This window comes from Rousettus aegyptiacus, unplaced genomic scaffold (assembly GCF_014176215.1).
Source record: "Rousettus aegyptiacus isolate mRouAeg1 unplaced genomic scaffold, mRouAeg1.p scaffold_m13_p_3, whole genome shotgun sequence".
Taxonomy (NCBI): Eukaryota; Metazoa; Chordata; class Mammalia; order Chiroptera; family Pteropodidae; genus Rousettus; species Rousettus aegyptiacus.
In genome coordinates, this window is record NW_023416306.1 from 33170429 (window position 1) to 33192632 (window position 22204).

Here is a 22204-nt window from a genome sequence, read left to right on the forward strand (position 1 = left end):
CTGACCTCTCTCTGGAAAACATATCACCATAAGTTCACAAACCACTCCTCCTCAGCTATGATCACACTTTCACCTGCCTAGATGGCAGCTCGAGCTGAGCAACCAATAAACATGTCCACAACTGAGCTCTGACCTTCCCAGCCCAGCCTCTCCACCTGCAGTCTTCCCCACATGACTCAATCCATCCCAGTGCTCAGGCCAAAAACTCTGAAGTCATATTTGACTCCTTTTACCCAAAAGCCAATCCATTCATCAACACTGTTGGCTTGACCTTAAAATATACAGAGAACATGATGACTTCTGATCACTTCTACTGTCACCAACTCCCATCTGGGTTACGATGGCCTAATTGGTTTTCATGCTTCCACCCTTGGCCCTACCACAGTCTATTTTTAGCAAAGTGGCCAGAGTGGTCCTTTAGAATATAGATCTAGTCACTCTGCTCAAAACCCTCCAGGAACTCACCCTTTTCCATCCCATTCCAGCACAATAGTCCTTAGCTGTTCTTTAACTACTCCGGGCACACTCCTGCCTTGGCACCTTTAGACATGTACATTCCATACCCTAGGCGGCTCCATCCATGGATGGCCACTTCCTTCTTCACTTTCCAGGATTTGCTCAAAGGCCACTTTATTACAAATGCCTAATCCTTTCTACCTCTCCATCTCCTGTAGCAGCCACTATCCCCATTCCCAGCTTGATAGTTCTTCATAATACTTGTGATCTTCTAGTATACTATTTTATTTTTACTTATCTATTCATTTATTTACTTATCACTGCAAGCTACCACTCTCCCCAACCCTTAGGAGGGCTGGGGTTTGTTTTCCCTGCTAGAATCTACCACAGTGTTGAAAGCATAGTAGGCACTCAGCAAATATTTGTTGAATAAATGTAGTCCACTAAAAGAAATATGCTGCTTAGAATAGGTACCTTCGTCTAATTTTTATACTTCTCCCTTTCATGTTTATTTATTACATGGTTATATAAGGTTTTTAAAAAGTCATCTCTCTCCTATCCCTATTCCCTAAGGCACTCAGCTCCCCTCCCAAGATGCACATCTTTCTATATATCTTTCTTGAAATATATAAGAAAATAAATGCTCCTTTTGATTGAAATGGCAGCATACTATACACACTGTTTAGTACCCTGCTTTTTGCATTTCTTGTGTCCTGAAGAACATTCCATTACAGTACATTAAGACCTTTGTTCTTTTAAAGGCTGTATAGTATTCCCTTGTGTGATATACCATAATTTAACAGTTAATGAACACTTAAGTTTCTTCATATTTTTCCATCAGAAATCTTGCTGCAGTGAATACTCTTGTATATTTATAACTTCCCTCACTTCCCACATGTGCACATGTACCTATAAGAAAACCCTAAGAAGCAGAATTGCCTGAGCATTTGTGATTTTTAACAGATAGCTCTTCCATGGCGGTCGTACTCAGATATAACCCCCAAAATGATGTATGCATTACAGTTAACTCTCATTTACAGAATAAATGCATTTCAATAAAATTATGTAGCAGATTGGGAAAATAATGAAAGCCTGAAAATATTTTGCAAGTTCTAAGCTCTAAAAAATGTTATCTCAAAGTCATAAAAAACAAAACATTTATTTTAAATGGTCAAGGGGAAAATGTGGTTTTTACTGCCTGTGATAACTGACCAGATCATTTTTTAGATTTAAGGTTCATATAATTATATTTTAATAAAGTAAACGATAGATTAAAATAAAAATTAACATTGTGAGCTGTGGATCAATCTGGATCTTATTTCTACTCTTCATACTTCACCGTTCTGTCTTAATTTCTCTTTGCTTTGATTTCCAAATTTACACAAAAGATGTATTTATATCAGCTCTTTAATCAAAAAGTTTAAAATCTGACAAGATTAGGTTAGCAAAGCCATTCGACATCCTTGACAGAAACATGATAGGCTTCATTAATACTATAAAGTTCATTTTTATAAACTACCATCTAGTAAAGATATGTACTTCTTGCCACGCTTTTCCTCTAGAATTAACGTGGCTGTAGTCTTACCTCATGGTCTGGGTTTGGGATATTTTCCAATATCATTTTTGCCTGCTGAAAGTGCTTACTAGCTGCCACATACAGTTCTGGAGACTGAGGAGGAGGGCTGTATTTATTGAGGTCAGACATTTCCTACAAAGGGGGAAATATTATTATTCAAAATGTCATATAATATACATTTTTAAATAATTCTACATTGAATATCCAGTCACATATAGACAACGAAGCAAACATTCATCATGTCCCTATTTTTTTCCTGTGTAATATTAAATTCTCAACATTCATATACTACTTCACATTATTCACATACTTAAATAACTATTAACATGATGAATGCATCCAAAAAGAAGCTGAACGATATTGCTGGTCCAACAATAGTTTGATTTGACTATTTTAACAAAAGGGCTAGGTATAAACATCTATGAGAAGGTCTAAGACTAAATATTTTACGGTGTTTTTAATGAGCAGGTTCACCTTGAACTGTAGATAGTGCACTGGCGGTGGTGTCATTACACTGTTGAATGGAGCAAATCTGTGCTCATATCGAACTTGCTCACTATCCAGCTCAAACTTGGGTTTTCGTACTTTGCCATCCATGTCAAATGCTACCATGGTCTAAAGGAAAAAGAGTAAGAAAAAAGATGGTATCAATAGGAAAAAGTGAACATCCTCCTTATGTCAGAAAAGAAAATAAGAAACAGTAATTTACACATAGCTAAAACAATTGAAGGTACAGAAATAGGAAGAGAAAAACTGGCTTCACTATTCATTTTTGTTATGTCATCTTTTATATTAAAACTTTTCAAGGTCTAGTGTTTATGTTATTGTTTTTTTCCCAGTGAAATTATACCACATGCACATTATTTTTCCATGCCCCATGCTTTACAATAGCTTTGAAACCTTCAAGTAAAAACTTCTGAAGAAACAAGTAGCATATAATTTTTATAATAAAAGCATAGGTCCTGTTTTTCAAACAGGAGTCCATGTTCTATGTATTTTAATACAAGGGTACCTCAAATCATTTCCTGAATTGCCAAGTACAACTTAATACTACGCCTCCTTGAAAATGCCTGCTTTTGTTTATGCCATTCATTGTGGAGCCTACCTCCTTCCTAATATACTCCTAAAAAAAAATCCAAACCGCATTTCTTCCAAGAAACCTTTCCTAATCATCAATCAGAAGTAAACTCTTCCCTGTCCTATTACCTGTGTCACATATATGCCAACTGGCCTGTCATTCTAGGCACCTGAGACACGGATCACATCTGATTAGACTTGGTATCCTGTAGTGTACTTAATACAAGATACCTGGCATACCACATGGGTTCAAATATTTAGTAAAGTGGTCAAATATTTGGTAAAAGAAGGAAATTTAACTATGGGTGGTGAATACACAATACTATATATATATATAGATAGATAGATATCTATATCTATATCTATCTATCTATCTATCTATCTATCTATCTATCTGGCATGCCGTTGAATTGTACACTTGAAACTTATTTGATTTTAATAATGTCACTCCAATACTTTTTAATAAAAAAGTTTTGTAAACAAATTAATGAAAACAACTAGACTTGGAAAAAAGGTAACTACAAGCGATAGTTAGTAAAAATAAAGTTGAAATTAGAACCCAGAAAAGAAAATCACAGAAAAGAGTCCATTTTAATTAAATTGTTTAAATGCAATGTAGCTAAAAAGTAAAAACTTCATTATCAACGACTAACCTTAAACATTCCAGCACACATGTTCTGATACGCTTGGCTCATTGTGATCTCTCGGCTCAGTGGGCGAACTGTAATTAGAAAGAAAATCATCCATACTCTTTCCCCTTTCCTCTTGCATTGTTACAGGAAAAAATCTAAAAAAAGTTCTATCTTGTTTACTAAATTAAATTCTAAACAGTTTTTTCTTACAGGATAAATATTTTATGGCCCAAATCTATAAATAATAAAATATAACTGAAAGGCTAAACAAAAATCATGTTCCTCAAATAGCTAAAACTATAAAATTCTAGTATGAAGTAATTTTAACTTCTAAATTCATCATACAGTGACTTAAATAGGAAACCCATGAAAGGTTATTTAATAGTCCAAAGTATTGAAATCCTAAGTAAATACAAAATATTTTTTAACTGTAGCAATATCTGTTTCCCTTCCGCAAGTGATCAGTAGGGCAGTCCCTCAGAAACACTTCTTTTTCCTCATGTTCCCTGAGTGGTGCATTAAGGTGCCCCGGAATCATCTTTCAGTGCGGACTATAACAGTAGAACTCCAGATTTACGTCTCTCCTGAACTGTCTGCCTTCTGTCAAAAGATCAAAGGTCTCCTGTTGTCTTGTTCCTCAACCTATCTTGCTTACACACTCCACGTGCCTACTTCTTGTTCTAAGGTCCTCTGACACATGGAATTGCAAAGCAGTAAAGCAAAACAAGGAATGGAAGCCAAAAAAACTTGTATCATTAATATCAGGGCTAGGTTTCTACTTTATACTTTCCAAAAAAGACAGGGGAGAATTAAATTATGACTAATTCACCCCTTATGAGGCACAGGTAGCTCTTCATCTATTTGCAGAAATTAAAGTGTACTGCAATGTTATTTTTTTCTTAAGGTTAAAAGTAATCCACAGCACCTTTTTTCTTTTTCTTTGTCTTTTTACTGCTACGGCCTTTCTGCTGCTCTTCCATTATTCTTTCCTCCGCCATTTGAGAGCCATCAGCACGACTTAATGTCGACATCAACCATGCATAAAGGAATTCAGAGAGATACCTTAAAGGATAAAAAAATGTTAGTTAATAGTTAAGGTATAAATGAGACAGCTTTATCAACACATGTACTGGTACTAATAGTTATTTTCCATAATGCTATAAAGTCTTTTAAAAACAGATTACCCAGTCAGATAACTGATACGTGATTAGACTATATAAGAAATGAGCATTACAAGGAATTAACTTGACCTTTATTGTAGCCATGTTGTCGTATAATACTGAAAAATTTGTTTAATTTCCTACAACATAGTTTTACAACTTTACAAAAGATTTCTTCATAATCATATATGCATGGAACAAATGCCCATTACACTAGTTTCACTATATCAGAACGTGTTTCGCCTCAACCTATTAAAGTAAATATTTTATTTTCCTGTTAATTACAAGAAAGCCAATAAATCCAATCAAGAGCACAAAAGTTTCCAATGAGCTGCCTCAAAGCACAAAGAATGAACTTGAAAATTTCCCCCATCAACTGTCTTCTTTGAATAGCAGTGTCTACTATAGGTTAACAAAATGTATCTCTATCAAGACCTTCTGGTTAAGAGTTATTTGTTATCTATATAAATGTTGGAGAATATATCAAATAATATTTTTCTCATATTACTATAGTTGATGTTGAAATTCAATTTGCATAGCTAAGAGTTATCTGTTGAGAACCCCAGCAACCATGATAACAAGACCATATCAACAGCGTGGAAGAGAATTACTTTCCTTTCTTTGTAAGTTATTCCAGGGAACATACAATATCTTAGTTATTCATGTAAATAATTTAAATGAATTAAAAAGATGAACTGTTTTAATATCTAATCTACTAACCTTAGTTTGTGATGAACGATAATAGGTCATTATTATTTTTAAATGACCACCACACTCTGCCAGACTAAGAAAGATTCGAGAGAACTGAAATTATTAGTGCACAATTTTATTTTTTTCTATAACGGCTTTTCCATGCCTGAAATATTCTCAAGCATCCACTTACTAGGTTTCTTTACCTTATCTCCAAGCGAAAGCACAGAACTACTCTGCTGAGGATCATCTCTTATCAGCTCCAAAGCTCCTGAAACAAATCCTCAGGGCTATGGTTTGCAACAATTATACTCCCAATGATAATCTTAGCCATGATTTCTTCTCAGAAGATCTAGTTCAAATTTTTAACTTAAATTTATTTAAGTACATTATAGAGCTAACATCTAAGTTCACTGACATTAGGGCATATGTTGTTAGTTTTTCTCCCTAGAAAAAGATAAGAGCTCTTCAATTAATCTAGTTACCTTGGTGCTACTTTTAGTAGTAATTTTTAAGAAAATATTCAATGGCTGAAAGAAATATTTGTGTGGTGTTATGGTACTTAAAGATGTTTAAAATCATGTAGGTCTACTTTTCAGTACTTTCCAACCGTCCCACAACTAATGTTAAAATACACCAAATGAAAAAGTACCTTGAAATTATACTTTACAGATACTCTCTCCCAGATCTTTTCTACTCCAGCTACTACCAATTTTAACTCATATTGTTCTCTTACCAGTATATGTAGTAGTACTCATGCATGCTGTAGAGTTCCAATTCAAAGCCACTTAGAAGATATTGTATCATAATTCGAAGGTTATGGTAAAGGACCCAGGTACCTAAACAGGCTAAATGTTGCCTTTGGGGTTCTTGTTTTAACAGCATAGTGTGAAGGGCTGCATCCACCTTCTCTGCCTATTAGAATGAAATATAACATTTACTTTCTTTTATAGGTAATGAGAGAATTAAATAGCTAAAAATAGCATGAGCAGAAAATTTAAGTCTCACTACCTAAAGAACTCATACTTTCAAATGCATTTTTAGTTATGTTTACCCAAATTTCTCATTTCACAATGGATAACATTTAGCTAAAACTCTTTAAACTAAAAAGACACACAATTTATATGACCAAAAAACCCAAATAATTGACTTCGGGTCTTTAGTTATATTACTAATTAATATTGCTGATGCTCACAACTTTACTTATGGTTAATGTATTTTTACTGTAATACGAACTTGCTATAGAACTACAGTTCTACACATATTTTATAATTTATACTGATTATCAAAAGAAATAATTTAAGTTGTTTCTCGGTTTGGATGATTGTTTTATTTCCCTTTGTAAACTATTACTTTGGTATGAAACTGTTACACTGTAAATGAAAAGAAAATTCACTATATTGAAAAATTAAATAGTCAAAATATTGTTCCAAATAACTGTTCTTAAAAATCTGATCAAGGTATATGAACTGCTTAATATTATAAGGAAGGCAACTTGTTGGCTCTTACCTCATCCTGCAAAGTAGCAAACTCCTCAAGAATATGACCAAGCTTATCTCTCTGTCGAGCTCTATTATGTCCATGGATCTGAATAAGACTACAAAATGGCTGCAATACAAATACAGTTTATTAACTGTCAATATGAAATTTCCTGATACTAAAGAAAATTAACATTCCAAGTTTCCAAAATCTGGCTTTAGGAAGAAAAAAATGCTGTGTATTTAAGGATTAAGCCTATGTCATTTTTCACACAGGTGTTTCTTTTTAAGGAATTCAACACCAGTATTTATGGCTAGAAGAAAGTGGTTGTTTATGAAACTTGTTTTTATAGCAAAAGTATCTTCCTTCAATCTTTAGATATCTTCCCACCATTTCAAGAGGATAGTTTCTTTTTGTTTATTTCAAGCCAAAAAGCAATGTTGAAGGCTGACATTTCTGTGTTGCTCTAAATATACCAAAATGCCTTATAATATTTGAGTAATGGCTAATACCAGTAAGTTCTGACAAAAGTTTTTCTATTTCTACTCTCTCTATACAGTATTCTCATATAAAATACTATAACGTGTCACTAATGAGATAATACACATGAACAGTAGGATGCTTGGATTTAGGAACTATGAATTATGAATTCAAGTATATTGTTTTATAATGGTATGCTTTGACAAATATTATCTCATTTAATCAATAACTAGCCTATCCTCTTAAGAGATATAGAGGTGCTATTAACATTTCACCTTTTTAAAGACTAAGAAATTTATAGAAAAGTAAAGTGATCTGCCTATAATAAAATATTAATGATGAAAAATGAAATCTGGTCTTTTATTGATTCTCCTTTCATCATACCATACTGCCTGCAAATACTGGAATCAGGCCCAAAAGAGCTCTCTAAAAAGAACTTATAATTAAATAGGAATGACTTTATAATTAATTGACTCCTTCAAGGGTTGTAATTTTTTCCTAATTACTTGAGATTTGAAAACGTTTGTGATTTCATCTAAATTAATAATTTTAATTTTACTATAATCTTACTAAGGTAGCACAAAGGTAACTGCCTGGGGAGGTTACAAATACTCCTTCTTTATAAGGTCAAAATAAGTAAAGTTTTTGAGTCCATTTAAAAAAAAATGAACAACTGCTCTTTTCCCAGGTGGGGGTCATAATTTATCCTGTTTGTGTGGTTCCTGAAGGTTATAGTGAGAGGGCATCAAATGTGCCTCCATATCTGACAATCTGCCAGGAAGACTGGGTTGTTGAAGCTATCTACTCAAGCATAAGACAGAAACTTCCTATTTATTCAGTGAAAATGAATAAGAAATATCAGATGGAAAACAGTACAAATTAAAGCTACTGAAGGAATTACACCCCACAATTTTTAAAGTATCCTCGCAATGATTCAAATTTTAGTTCTTACCCGAACACAGTGAGTAACAAAGGAGTCAATACAGTCCTTAGCCTGGTGATTATTATATAGGCAGCACCTGTAAGATAATAGTCATGTCGTTAAAATCAAACTATTTGGCCTACAAAAAGAAGCAGTGATTACTGTAGGTGCTTCCAACAGACAGGGATGGTGAAAAAAGAGAAAATGGAACCAAATACATTGCTTCGTTGAAGACTGGTAGCATCGGATTAAGAAATATTTTATATTACTATGTTGCTCACACAATAAATACATTATTTTCAATTTCTTCAGTTCTATAATTTGGACAATTAGAGTTGGATTGCATAAGATCAGATTAACAACGAGAGAAGGAAAATTCCAAAGCTCCATGTTTCCTGACCCAATTCCAATGTCATTTTTCCTACAACTGATACCCTTAGGGACTGTGCTCATAATAATAATTTACAAAGAAAGCACTACACAGAATCCTAATTTCTTTGAGATGTATCTACATTTCCAACTACTGGCCAAAATCATCATCTAGACATCTGAGCACCTCATCATCTTCTCTCCTCACAAAGTGGTTCTCCTGTGGCATTCCTTATCTCAGGTAAAAGCATCACTTCTGACTAAAGCCTTCCTGAGCAGTCTAGAAGGATCTTCTACCTTTCTGACTCTGGAGGAACTACAGGGAGTTAATAGATAAAAGATCTTTTTCTTTTTTTTTTCCTTTTTTTCTTTTTTTTATCCCTGAGGTAGGAGGTCAGTAGCCTTTGCACCTAAGGAGATAGGGAGAAGCAGACAATCTTCTGGTGCACTAAGAGGTTGACATAACTGAGCAATGTGATCAGAGCCTCAAAGATAAAGAGCCACGATGATGCAGTGAAAAATTACAGTTCATGTAGGAGCCAAGAGAAAGAAAAAGCAGAACACCTGAAATAGGTGGTCAAAAAATAGAAGTGCTGGAAGGTCTATTACATTTTTAACCTCACAGTAAGAAAATTAAGGAGACTAAAATACAGCAATTAAAAAAACAAAAGGTTTTCTGGATCTGAAAACTAAGATTTAAAAATTTTTTAATTTAGTAGATGAAAGAGTCTCACTAGTAGCCTTGAAGAACTTTCTTAAAACAGAGCAAAAATAACAAATAAATGTCATGAGGGATATGGAGAAGAGATTTTAAGAACATAGTATATGAGGAGCTCTAACAAAGAGGAAAAAAGATGAAGATGAAGTAATAATTAAATAAAAATATAGGAAACACGGTCTGACTGAAGACTTGAGACTTTAATAACTTAGTTCCAGATAGGATTATCTTAAAATCACACATGAACATTCTGGTAAAACTCTTGAACTTCTAAAATAAAGAGAAACTAGAATCCTCCTGAAGTATCAAATACTACAAAGAAAAAAGAATCAGATCAGCATCAGATGTCCTATCTGTAACACTGGAATTCTTAAAATCATCTACAGGCTACCATGCAATGAATTTTGCTATATACATTGTCCATTCTCTACTAGTTTTATGATAGTTTTCTTCTGTGAAGTTACCATAGACACTGAAATAGAGAACACTGAAACACTGCTACTACGGTAAAATATGGGAGTTATGTTCCTACCAGTCTCTGGTCACATTTTCACCAATTGATCATAACCTTGTTTTATGTGTACTTCTGTTTCAAGACACCATATGTAATGTATGTTGTTGATTCACAGCATTGAACTCATGCATGAGCCAAGCCTATCCAACAAACACATTCTCTCCGTAAGGCACACCACAGTCTTCTTGTGGTAAGGAACACTACATAGCACATCACTACCCTGAGAGGATACTTTAAACTATGGAATCATCAACAAAAAGCACAAAACATGGCACCTAACAGTGTTATTTATAATATCAGGGCTGAAACAAGAAGGCAAGAAGAAGGTTTCCTTGTTCAAGCTATGTGTTAGGAGACTTGAATTTTTTACCACTCTGCACATTACCATGAAGATGACGACAGCAGAGTGAAAACTGATTTGAGGGTTACAAATACATTTCATCAAGTAGGCAAATTTGTAAATATGGAATCCACAAATAAAGAGAGGGACTGTGGGTGAATCTAAATGGATAATAATGAGTGACAATGTGTAATCTAATTGCTAAAGGAGAACTGTTGAACAAAGGCAAATGCAAATTAAGACGATACAGATCTATTTCACATGTGTCAGACTGTCAAAAATTTAAAAGTTCTAATAATGCCAAAGACTAGACTATAGGAAAATTGAAATCCTTATATACTGTTGCCTGGTGTATGAATTGGTCCAACTGTTTTAGAAAGCAATTTGGCACAATTAGTTAAGTTGAAGATTGCGTATACCCTATGTTCAGCAATTCTAAGTACATAGCCTATGTGCACAAGGGGAAATGTTCAGAGATGTTCATTACAGCACTGATTTCAGTATTGATAAATTAGAAACAAGTTAAACATCTAATTGTAGAGAACTGGCAAAATGAAGTGCAGTATCTTTGAAGGGTATACTTTAATGAATAAAATAAGTTTGCATGGATCATCTTGGTTGATTCCAAAACACTGAAGTTGAATAAAAAATAAAATGTTGCAAAAGGATGTCACACTTTTGTAAGTGTGACAAAATATAAGTGAAATTTAAAAACATAAAATAGGCTGGTGTATTGTATATGGACAAATATATCTGGGTAAAGTGTATAAGCATTCATAAGTGATATATACAAACTATAAGAACTGGAGTGAGAGGAAAGAATGCAGTAGAAAAGAGGATTTGAAAATCTACTCAGTTCTCAAAATGTGGTTGACGTTCCCCTCATGGTGGTGGTAGGGCTGTCCTTGAGATGTTTCCAGGGGAGAACACAAGGTCAAAGCTATTTTCATAATAATATTAAGATGTTATTTGCCTTTTGCACTTATTCTCTCACAAGTGTATAGCTATCTTCTATTGAGAGACATGAAAGAGATTTGGAAAAATGTAAAACAAAACCACTTTTCTATTTTTTCTTAAAAACAATTATTGTCCATAAAAATGTTACTTATGTTAACATGTAATGGGTTATTGTTATTTTTTAAAGAGTTAAGACATATGATCCTTATAAACAAAAGCTATTTGGTTCCTTAATAATTTTTAAGAATGTAAAAGGGTCTTAAGACAAAAAGCTTGAGAACTGCTGTTTTATGAATCTCTACTAATTTAATTCATTAAAATTAGCTGCTCCTTCATATCTAAACTCAGCCCTACTCTGGGACCTTTCAGTTGTACTAGTGAATCAGCCTAGCTAAACACTTTATCTCTATTATCGCTACAGATTTGCTTCCTATTAAAAAATACATACCTTACACTGAATAGACTTGAAGGCAGTAAGGGAGCCAGCCCTGATAATTTTTGAGGAAAATGCCCTCCACCCCCAAACCTGTGTAAAGGCCATGAGAAAGAGCCTGTTAAGTTCCAGGAACAGCAAGGAGCCACTGTGACTGAAGCAAAGCCAGTGAAGGGAAAAACTAAGAGATGAGGTCAGAGAGGCACCAGGACAGAGTCTAGACCAGAGCACATGGGGCCTTGAAGGTTCAATTATAAAGACTTTATTTTGGCTTTTACTGTGAATGAAATAGCAAATATTAACTAACATTGAGGATGCTTGTGAAATTACTTCCTCCCAGTTAAGGGGCGGTTCTTAATTGACAGTTTGTGTGGGTAAATTCTCAAACTCCTTTGTCCCTGACTAGGACAACTCTGAGGTGTAACCCACACTGTCTCCAGAGCTCCTCGATAGGATTGAACCAGAGGAACTTTCTATGGAGCACACCTGTGTGTGGCTTTCTCCCTCTTCACGTCTCATTTGCCCACACTTCTACTGGTTTTTCCTGGGAACACTTTATAATTACATTTACATAAATCTTTGTCTCAGGGTCTGCTTCTGCGGAACCCAACCTAAGAAAGGAAGCTACTAGAGAGTTCTATGTGAGACATGGCATGACTTATTCAACAAATTGAATGCTGAATCACTAACTGTTTCGATAATACATAAATTCATATAGTCTTCACCCATGTTCATTTAAGAAATAAAGACTTTTCTTCCTTCTGCATTGGAAAAGCTCTACTTATTTTTCAAAATGCCAACTCAAATGATGATTGTTTCTGCCTGAAATACCTTCCAGCCTCTTATGACAGCGTGTTTTCAAGTTAGTGACACTATCAGAACATAATTTAAAAATCAATTACCTGCATTTTCTATTTCTATGCAGACTCAGATCATTGAGACCTTATTTTTATAATATTATTTCCCAAAGTGCCCATCTAACACAGTGCTTTGCATATAGTAGGAGTTAATAAAACTTACTGAATTTCTGATAACTCCTTGGAAATTTTGCTTTTCATATTGTACCTAATGTCAACCTCGCAAAAAACTGAGTTGCAGAAATCAATTTTAACAAGATTGTTTTTTATACAGAGACTTGATTCCAATAGTTTTTATGCCTTAGCTATAAAGAAAGAAGACAGAGAATTTGGACTTTTAAGAAACACATATGCTATAATGTCTTATGATACTTACTTCGGGGAAAGCACCGGAGGACTGACAAAAGACCGAAGTGCATCTTTCACCATGTCTTGCATGAGATGAGTTCCAAAGACTTTTTTGTTGTCCACCAGGAAAGTGGTCTTAAAACAAATGTTATATATTAGTAATGTTGTCACAATCCTGACATATTGTACATATAGTTGCCAAACTATGTGACATGAGCATACCTCTTATAAATACCACAGAATAAAAAGAGATTAAAATATACAAAGTTGGTGGAAAATTTTTATAAATCACTGCCTCTATAATAAGTATTACTTATTAATCCCTATTTAAGGTGTATTCTTATGCAGAATAAAAATGTGCAGGAAAAAATCTCCGAAGGAGTAATATTGAACTAGTCAAAATGAACTGAGTAGTCTATATCAAGTGAACTAATATAACAGAGCTATGAAATATTAAGTAGCTATAAATATTAAGTCAGTCAACAATCTTTATCACTAATAAACACTTTGTAATGCAAACTTTCCTAAATTGGAAAAAATGATTAATACATGCAGTATTAAATTCAAAATATTTAATAACTTGCATTTAATTTTTTCCCCTTAACAACCTCAGTATATTTTAATATTTAGTACATTATACCTTACTTGATTTCCTAACACATCGGAGTTTTTTCCAGTTTTTGATGATCATGAACCAAACGGCTATAAATATTCACATACAGGTTTTTCAGAACATCAGATTCCACATCTCTTAGGTAAACAAGGGTAGGATTTGTAGATTTAATTTTATAAGACTCTGCCAAATTGTTTTCCAAAGTGGCTGTAGCACTTCACATTTTCATCAGTATTGCATCCTTACAAGTACTTGGTATTTTGTTCTTAAGATATTCTGAAAGTTGTATGGTATTATTTCATTGTGGTTTTAATTTGCATTTCCCTAATATTAATAATGCTGAATATTTTTTCATATCGAAGTGTTCAAATTTTTTGTCCATTTTAAAAACTGGGTTTTACATTTTTAAATTATGTTTATAGAGTTCTTTATATGTTCTAGATTCAAGTCTTTTGTCAGATATGATTTGCAAATGCTTTCTCCCGCTCCGTAGTTTCTTTTCATTTTCTTAAGTGTATGCCACAGAATTAAAGTTTTAAATTTATCGATTTATCATTTTAAGGATTGTGCTTTGATGTCACACCTAAGAATTCTCTGCCTTTTCCAAAGTCACAAAGATTTTCTCCTATTCTTTCTTCTAAAATTTTTATAGTTTCACATTTTACATTTAGGTTTATGATGTATTGAGTCAATTTTTCTTTTTTGCATACACCTATCTAATTGTTCTTGCATCATCAGTTGAAAAAGACTACCATTTCTCCATTGGTTTGCCTTTGTGCTTTGTCAAAAATTGACCATATTAATTACTGATTAAATGATTAACATTAGTCAATTAAAAAAGGACTGTGAAATATAAAACTAAATTAGAACTAATTTAAAAACAGTACTTTTCTGGACTTTCCCCTTGGTTCCACTGATCCATATGTCCATCATTTTGCCAATACCATACCTGCCTTGCAGTCAGGTAGCGTGAGTTCCCAACTTTGTCCTTTTTTTTTTCAACAAAATTGTCTGGCTGTTCTAATTCCTTCGCCTTTCCATATAAATTTTAGAATCAGTTTGTTGACATCTATAAAAATTCCTGCTATAATTCTGATTGAGATTGCTTTGAATCTATAGATCCATTTTGGGGAGAACATCTTAAAAATATCGATTCTTCCAATCCATGAACAAGGTATATCTCTCGATTTATTTAGGTCTTAATAATATTCCCACATTCTCCTTTTAATGTAAGATCTATAGTGATATCCTATCATTCTTGATATTCATTTGTACCTTCTCACTTTTTTTCTTGCCCTATCTGGTTAGAGGTTCATCAATTTCAAAGAAGTGGCTTTTGGTTGCATTGATTTTCTCTATCGTTTATCTGTCTCCTATTTTACTAATTTCTGCTTTTATTTTTGTTATTTCCTTCCTTCTCTTGTTTTGAGTTTAACCTGGTGTTTTAAAGTGAAAATGTAAATTATTAATTTCAGATCTTTTTTTTCATGTAAACATTTTAAGGCTATAAATTTCTCTCTAAGTTCTGATTTAACTGTATTTTACAAATTTTGATATGTAATATTTTCATTCTAACTGCAGGCTTCCTCTTTAATCCATGTATTCTTTTCACATGTGTTAATTTCCAAATATTTCGCCCAGGATATGATTTTGACGAACGTCTAACAATCTAAGTCAATACTTCTATTAATAAAATATAACATTAACTGCAGAATACACTTTAAAAGCATCTCCCTTTTATTCCACCAACCAATAAAACAATGTCAACACATAATTCAATATTTGAAGAAGTATTTTTAATATGAAGTGGAACTTACTTGTAAAAGAGATCTTGAAAGAACGCAAGGTGACTGTTCGCTAAACTCACAGAAAAAATCCTAAGACATAGAGAATAAGTAATGTTATTAATAGATTAAATAAAAGGTGAAAATGTCTGCATATAGAGTGTAATTTTTACTAGACTCTCTGGGAATTATACACTACCAGAGTTAGAATATGACGAATAGCTAGAGATCATTTCTATATGAATTATTTAATTGTATCAATGGAACAATGGGTAATTTTAGAGCCTCAATTTTTTTTAAAACAAGCTGATCAATAATTGTACTGTGTGGATACCCATATTATATTAATACACCATGAAAATAACAGTATCAATAATTTACTAACATTAAGAGTTTACTTCCTGCTTCACAGAAATACCAAGTAATCAGGCCAATTGGATTCATATTACCAACTGTTCATAACTCTAGGGAAAGACCTAAAGATATGCTTAGAAAATTGTACATGGGTTTATACATAGGTAAGAAAAAAAGATATACTGAAATGTTAACATCTGTATATTGTAAGACAGCTGTTATTTATCATCTTCATATTCTGCATTTTCCAAATTTTATAGTTAAGTAAGAATGTATATATATTAATATTTGTTGAATAAAGATAGGTATCAAAGTTTGGGGACACCCGTGGCACTGCTACAGGCTGGCAGTGAGAGAATAAAATATATATACCCTACAACTCTCCTAGAAACAGAGACAGTTGTTGCCCAAGTGTCTATCACCGTGGAAAACATCCCTCAACAATTATAGGCAGCACTTTTTTCTACTGAGCTCTCTATTGTAGCCCAAGGATTCCCCTCAGTACAGTTCTCATCAATGACTTGGATCTGGTATTCAAGAGGAACCTCTCTGCCACGCAATTTCAACCAAGGAAGACAATATTATTGCCGGACATGGAAAAATCCTGGTCTTTTAATACGTACTATCCCTAAAATTAGAGGTGTGAAAGTGAGAGGGAGATGACTGAGGAAGGGAGAATGGGAGTAGAAAGCAGTGGTGGGCACACAGAGTGGTAGGAGGTAGTGAGGAAGAATGGAGAAAAAAAATGTTTTTCGAGGGCTGTTAAAATATCTTCACTGAAGTCTCACCTATTTTTTTTTTTAAAGGTTTTCTTTTTCTCTTCAAACTATTATCTCTTTGGGTTATCATTCCAAGATTCTTCATCATTATGAATAGCAATGCACAATGTTTTAAGTCCTCTCCTCTTTAGAGGAGACAAACCTTATAATTTTCAGTTACAATTATTATCTTTATGACCACTTATTCTAGCTCTTTATTGGCTCTTCATCATCCCTAATTTAAAGTATGGATATCCCCTGTCTGCTTCTTTCTATACTTATTCCTCAGACTCATGAACATCAATTTAAATGAGTATTCTGCCAAATTTTACCAAGTTTAGCTAATCAATTTTCTTTTTTTAAAATTAACTGTTACACCTTACACATACTGCTCAAAACAAATATTCTCCACCAGAGATGTGTTCTTCCATTCCACATTACAAAGAAATTTAAAACTCATCTATCCAACAGGAAATTCCTCAACTTCAGCCTCTTAACCTCTTACTGTACCTACATCTGTATCAGACCTTTTCCTTGCCTACTTTAACCACAGAAGTCCACTAACTTGTTCCAAGGACTCCATTCTTTCCTGCTTTTTCAAGAATATTATACATTGTCAATTATCCATCCTTTGCTCCCCCAGATAGTAAAGTTATCCCTTTAGCAGATTGTTCCCATTTACATTTAAGTCGTTTCTCCCATTTAAAAAAAAAAAAAAAAAGAGAGAGAGACTGTCACATGATCCCACATTTCCCTCTCAACCACTGCCTTCTCAACCAAACTTTCTAAAGGAGTTAGCTACACCCCCTGTCTCTATTTACTCAACTCCTACTCATCACCACTGCCCACTACCTGGCTCTTTGTTCTAGTCACCATTATCTCTCAGCACTAAATCCAATGAACATTAGTTTTGGACCTTTATTCATCTCTTTCATTTGATCTCTCACAGCAGCATTTGACATGACTTCCTTCGTGAAAAACCTTTTAATTGACTTTCAGGAGTTGCTTCCTCTTTGGCCCTTTCTCCTGTAGGTTCACAGTTTAGTTCTAGACTACTTTCCTTTCTTAATCTATATATCTTTTTTTCCTTGTAGTTTTATCCGCACTCATGCTTCAGTTACTATCTATACTGTAATAATTCTAAAATAATTCTAGCACAGAGCTCTAAACTCTATCCATATAGCCAATATCTATTCTATATCTATTTAAACATTTCAAACACACTTCAAACTACTTCCTGAGACTCAACTGACTCTCAAAGGTCCCCTTTGAGAATTTCCCCATTTCAGTGAACAGTGCCAAATCTGCAACCAGATTTACAAGTCTGGAGACCTTCCCGAGAGCTCCTCTAATGCCCTATATTTAAAACACCACCAATATTCTACCAATTTTAACTCACATATAGCTCTAACTCTTGACTACCTCATCATCTCCTTGCCATCCTTCTAGTCCAAGTCGTCCTCTTCTCTCCCTTAAACTATAATAATGATTTCTTAATTTGTTCGCTGTGTTTATTCTGGTCCTCTTCTTTTTTCAATAATGCAGCCACATCTTTGCAAATTCTTAACCCAATTATGTCACCAATCTACCCATACTGATCTTACATAACTCTAATGGTTTTCCTTTGCCCTATGATAAAGACTAAAATCCTTAATATGGCTTAAATGGACCTGCTTGATCTGCCTTACACCTTTTTAGCCTCACCAAATCCCCCATCCCCATCACAGTATGATTTACTCTGATACTTTTCTTTTAATTTCTCAAATGTATCATGGAGGAGCATTCAACTTCCTTCATCTGGAACTGCCTCCTCCTCACCATCTCAACGAATGTCTACCTGAACTTCAAATCTCAGCTTTACCTTTACTTCCCTAAGAAAGCCTTCTTTGATCACCTAGCTCAGTTCCTTGATTACGTATGTTCTAGTTCCTTTCCTTCGTATCACTTACTTTGGTTTTTAATGCTATAATCAGTGTTATTTGATTAGTTTCTAACTCACACTAAGGTGTAAGCCCTATAGCAACATAGATAGATAAGTTTTTGCTCATCACTGTATACGTACCATAGCCAACAGTGAAGAAAACACTCAAAGATGTTGGATGAACTGAAGAATGTATGTACATTCACTCCCACAGTTTGTACTACATTTCTATTGCTAGTACGCATCGCTAACAGGATATATTCTATGAAGTCCATTATTTACCTCCTCTAAACTCAGCTATTCCACAGTTGTCAAAAGTGTCATCTTCTGGGTTCCTGATCCACAAGTTTCCCTTCATTAATTTCTCTACCCTATCCCTTACCATTATATTTTTTCCCTATATGCAAAATACCAAAAATTTTTTAAAATGTAGAAAAATGCAAAGAATAAACTACCATCCAGTATTCTACCATTTAGAAATAGTCATAATTAATATTTTCCCATCTTTTTTAAAACCGAATTTGGCTCTATCTCTAACAATCTTTTCTGTACGCAATGATGTATAAATGGATCACATAATTTTAAACATAGCTTGACATTTATAAACATTTTCCCATATCGATATTTTTCTATAACATGCTCTTAATGACTATTTGACACATACCATAGAAAAGCTAGTGTCACCATTGGGCATATAAACTGTTCCCAGTTTTTCAATATTACAAAGGATGATGTACTAAAAAAGGTTTTAGTGCCTCTGCATATATCTCAGGTTATTTTCTCATCCTAAATCTCTATCTAGAAGGGGAATTGCTGAGTCAAAGTATACTCATTTTTAACTTTGGAGAGAGACAGCCACTCGAGTACTGGAGAATGACTATTTCCCTTTATCAACATTAAATACTACTACACTTTTCAATCTACTTGTTAAAAATTGCATTTTAGTTACTAGTAAAGCTAAACATTTTTCATATATATTTTTTAAACCTGTGTGCTCATGTCCTTTCCAAATTTTTCATCTGGATGCTGTATTTTATTGACACGGTCGCATTCTCTATAATCTGGCACTTTATCCTAATAACAGGTTTCTTATACATATCTACCAGACTATTTAGTCTCTTATTCTCCCTAACTTTAACTGTTTCCTCTACTCTTGGCCTCTGCCACATTCTCCCACTACTACCACCTATTCCTCTGTCCCAAGTCTTCTAGGGATCCAGACTTTTCTCCTACTATGGTCTTTCCATGTCCAGTGCCAACAGTCCAGGCCTGGCTCCACCAGCCTCCTCTCTTATGGTATGTCATGCATTCACACCTCTGACAAGGCAATCCATAATCTTTTGCCAGATTATCAAATTCCAACTGTTACATCATACTTTCTAATTCCAGGTCACACTGATCTCCTTTTCTAAAATCCTATGATTAATCTGGTGAACACAAATATACATCAATGTAACAAGGATCAGAAAAGCAGATACCGCAGAGGTATAAGAAAGTATCTATTCATTATCCTGATATGCCACTAACCAATAATCTCATTTAGTTATAAGCCCTCTAAACCTTAGTTTGTTTAGCTATACAGTGAATTGTGAAATGAACTAGCTTATGTTGTGATATTTTCTACCTTTAGATTCTATGATTCTTATGACAGAATAAGGACAAACTACTAAAAAGAAAGTAAACAAAAGGAAGTAATAAAGTCATAATCATCGAAAGTTTCACTAAGGAATGAAGACTTAAGCTGGGTTTTAAAGCAAAGAATTAGTGGAAAGGAAAATAAAGTTATCACAAGACAGAGAACAAAAGCACAAATCTTCACTGACCATCAACTATCTCTCAGAGGCCGTTGCTCAGTTCTATGAATATAAATTGGTTAATTTGTCATCTCGAGGACCATAGTTACAGAAAAAACCTGAAACAAGGAAAACTTCACAGAAGAAATGACATGGGACTAGAAATTGTATACTTCAGCATGCAGAGGTAACAAATCAAATGGATATCTACACATAGCCATACAAAATAAATTAGTGCACTATGTTTAAATATTAACAGTATTATTTTGTATATTTTCTAACTTCCTACTAACCTTATGTCACTATAACCTTACCAATGAACAAAACTCTATCTCTGAATGTTTCAATATTCCCAAAATAAGCCTATATTTTTTCTATATTTTAACCCATAAAGATTAATTCAAAACATGTCAACTTAAAAATGTATATACTCTTTTATCCAGCAACTCCACCGTTTAGGAATTTACCCTGATATAAAGATTTACATATAAAGACGTTCATTTACCTTAGTATTGTTTGTAATGATAAAATATTGAAAATGACCTAAATGTAATTCAATATGAAAGGACTTAAAATGGAATACGATGTAGCCATTAAAATAATACAGAAATATATGTATCTGTTGACATAAAGAGATGTGCATGGTATAGAAAGTAATAATGAAAGAAAAAGGTTACCAAACACCATGATCTGATTTTTGTATGAAAATTCGTCTACATGCACATACTTACATAAAAGGTTTTGAAGATAGAATCCAGGGTTGAAACTCTCTGGATTTGTAAAACTTAGTGAATTATCGACCTCTCTAAACTCAAGTTTCTTAATTGCTAAAATGAACAGTTATATTCCAGAATATAGACTTCTACTTACCAGGATACAATGTAAATTTGTTAAATTGACCACCTCACACACAGTTTTTATTCTATCTATTAATCTTGCAAAATAGTTGACCATTTCTTCCCTTTTAATTATTTTTGCATAGCGAGGGAAGGTGGGTGGAAGTAGCCTCTGGTTAACAAGGGGCTCAAAACCCATCATAATTGGATGATCTAAAAAGAAAAAAAAAAAGATTTTCAATGTTTCTCTGAATTTTAAACATCAAGTACTACTAAATATAAAAAGGTCAGTTTCAAATATCTAATCACAATATTCTCTAAATAGATTTTATAATTTACAATATATAATAAAATATACACATACATTTTAAAATGAGATAAGCAGTAAAATTATACTTCCTATCTGCATAGTGGTGGTAGTGATGACAAAAAGCTTCTGCCTCAAAGTAACACCAAGCCAAGAACGGGATAAAATAGGGTTAACATAGTTCCTCAAAAAAAAGGGGAGGAAATGCTGCATTACCAAGAGATTGTGAAGAAAGGTAAAATGGGAACACACTGTCTTCCCTTTAATTACCGAACAATAGAATCAATTCAGATTTAGCTACATAATAATGAAAAACATCAGAGGAGGAAAGTCTCCATTCTACCCCCATGAGTCTGGAAGGGATTTGGTACTAAAATTTAATTGCAGAAATTCACGATCAAAATAAAATATTACGAGAGACCTAACGGTGAGTTCTCATTCTCTGCTGGTGATCTCACTTTTCACACTAGTGCAAAGCTCCAAATCAGTCTTTCTTAACTGGAAATCTAAAATGAAGAAGTATATCCCTGAAATGTAAAATGATTAAAAATTTTGGACTCAAAAGTTCTCTTGCTGGATTATAAACAGGCTACAAACCAAGACTTAAAAAGAAAATTTAGGATGTCAATGAAAGAAAAATTAAAGCTGAGCAGGTCTCATTATTAAGAATTAAAAGCAAGACTGATACTTAACCAAAAATTACAAAAATGCTCCTGAGACATGCATCCTATTACTATTGAGGATCATGCAAATAAAGATGTTCCCCAGGGTTCCTGGCCTTCTTTCTTCCTCTTCTCTGTATTAAAGTTCTCTCTGATTGAAGTTATTTA

General features: G+C 33.6%; 1 protein-coding gene across 6 annotated transcripts in view; it reads right to left on the reverse strand.

Moving 5' to 3' along the window:
* The window catches only part of NAA35 (N-alpha-acetyltransferase 35, NatC auxiliary subunit), a 60675-nt gene that overhangs the window by 3664 nt on the left and 34807 nt on the right, over nucleotides 1–22204 (reverse strand). For all 6 annotated transcript variants that reach the window (XM_016130325.2, XM_016130326.2, XM_016130327.2 and 3 more), the window contains 10 exons: nucleotides 21102–21280; nucleotides 15439–15498; nucleotides 13037–13143; nucleotides 8503–8569; nucleotides 7101–7199; nucleotides 6328–6506; nucleotides 4667–4803; nucleotides 3763–3830; nucleotides 2507–2647; nucleotides 2042–2164 (listed from right to left, as the gene is read on the reverse strand). In XM_016130325.2, the coding sequence (XP_015985811.1) occupies nucleotides 2042–2164; nucleotides 2507–2647; nucleotides 3763–3830; nucleotides 4667–4803; nucleotides 6328–6506; nucleotides 7101–7199; nucleotides 8503–8569; nucleotides 13037–13143; nucleotides 15439–15498; nucleotides 21102–21280 (1160 nt within the window). The remainder of the gene's footprint in view (nucleotides 1–2041; nucleotides 2165–2506; nucleotides 2648–3762; nucleotides 3831–4666; nucleotides 4804–6327; nucleotides 6507–7100; nucleotides 7200–8502; nucleotides 8570–13036; nucleotides 13144–15438; nucleotides 15499–21101; nucleotides 21281–22204) is intronic.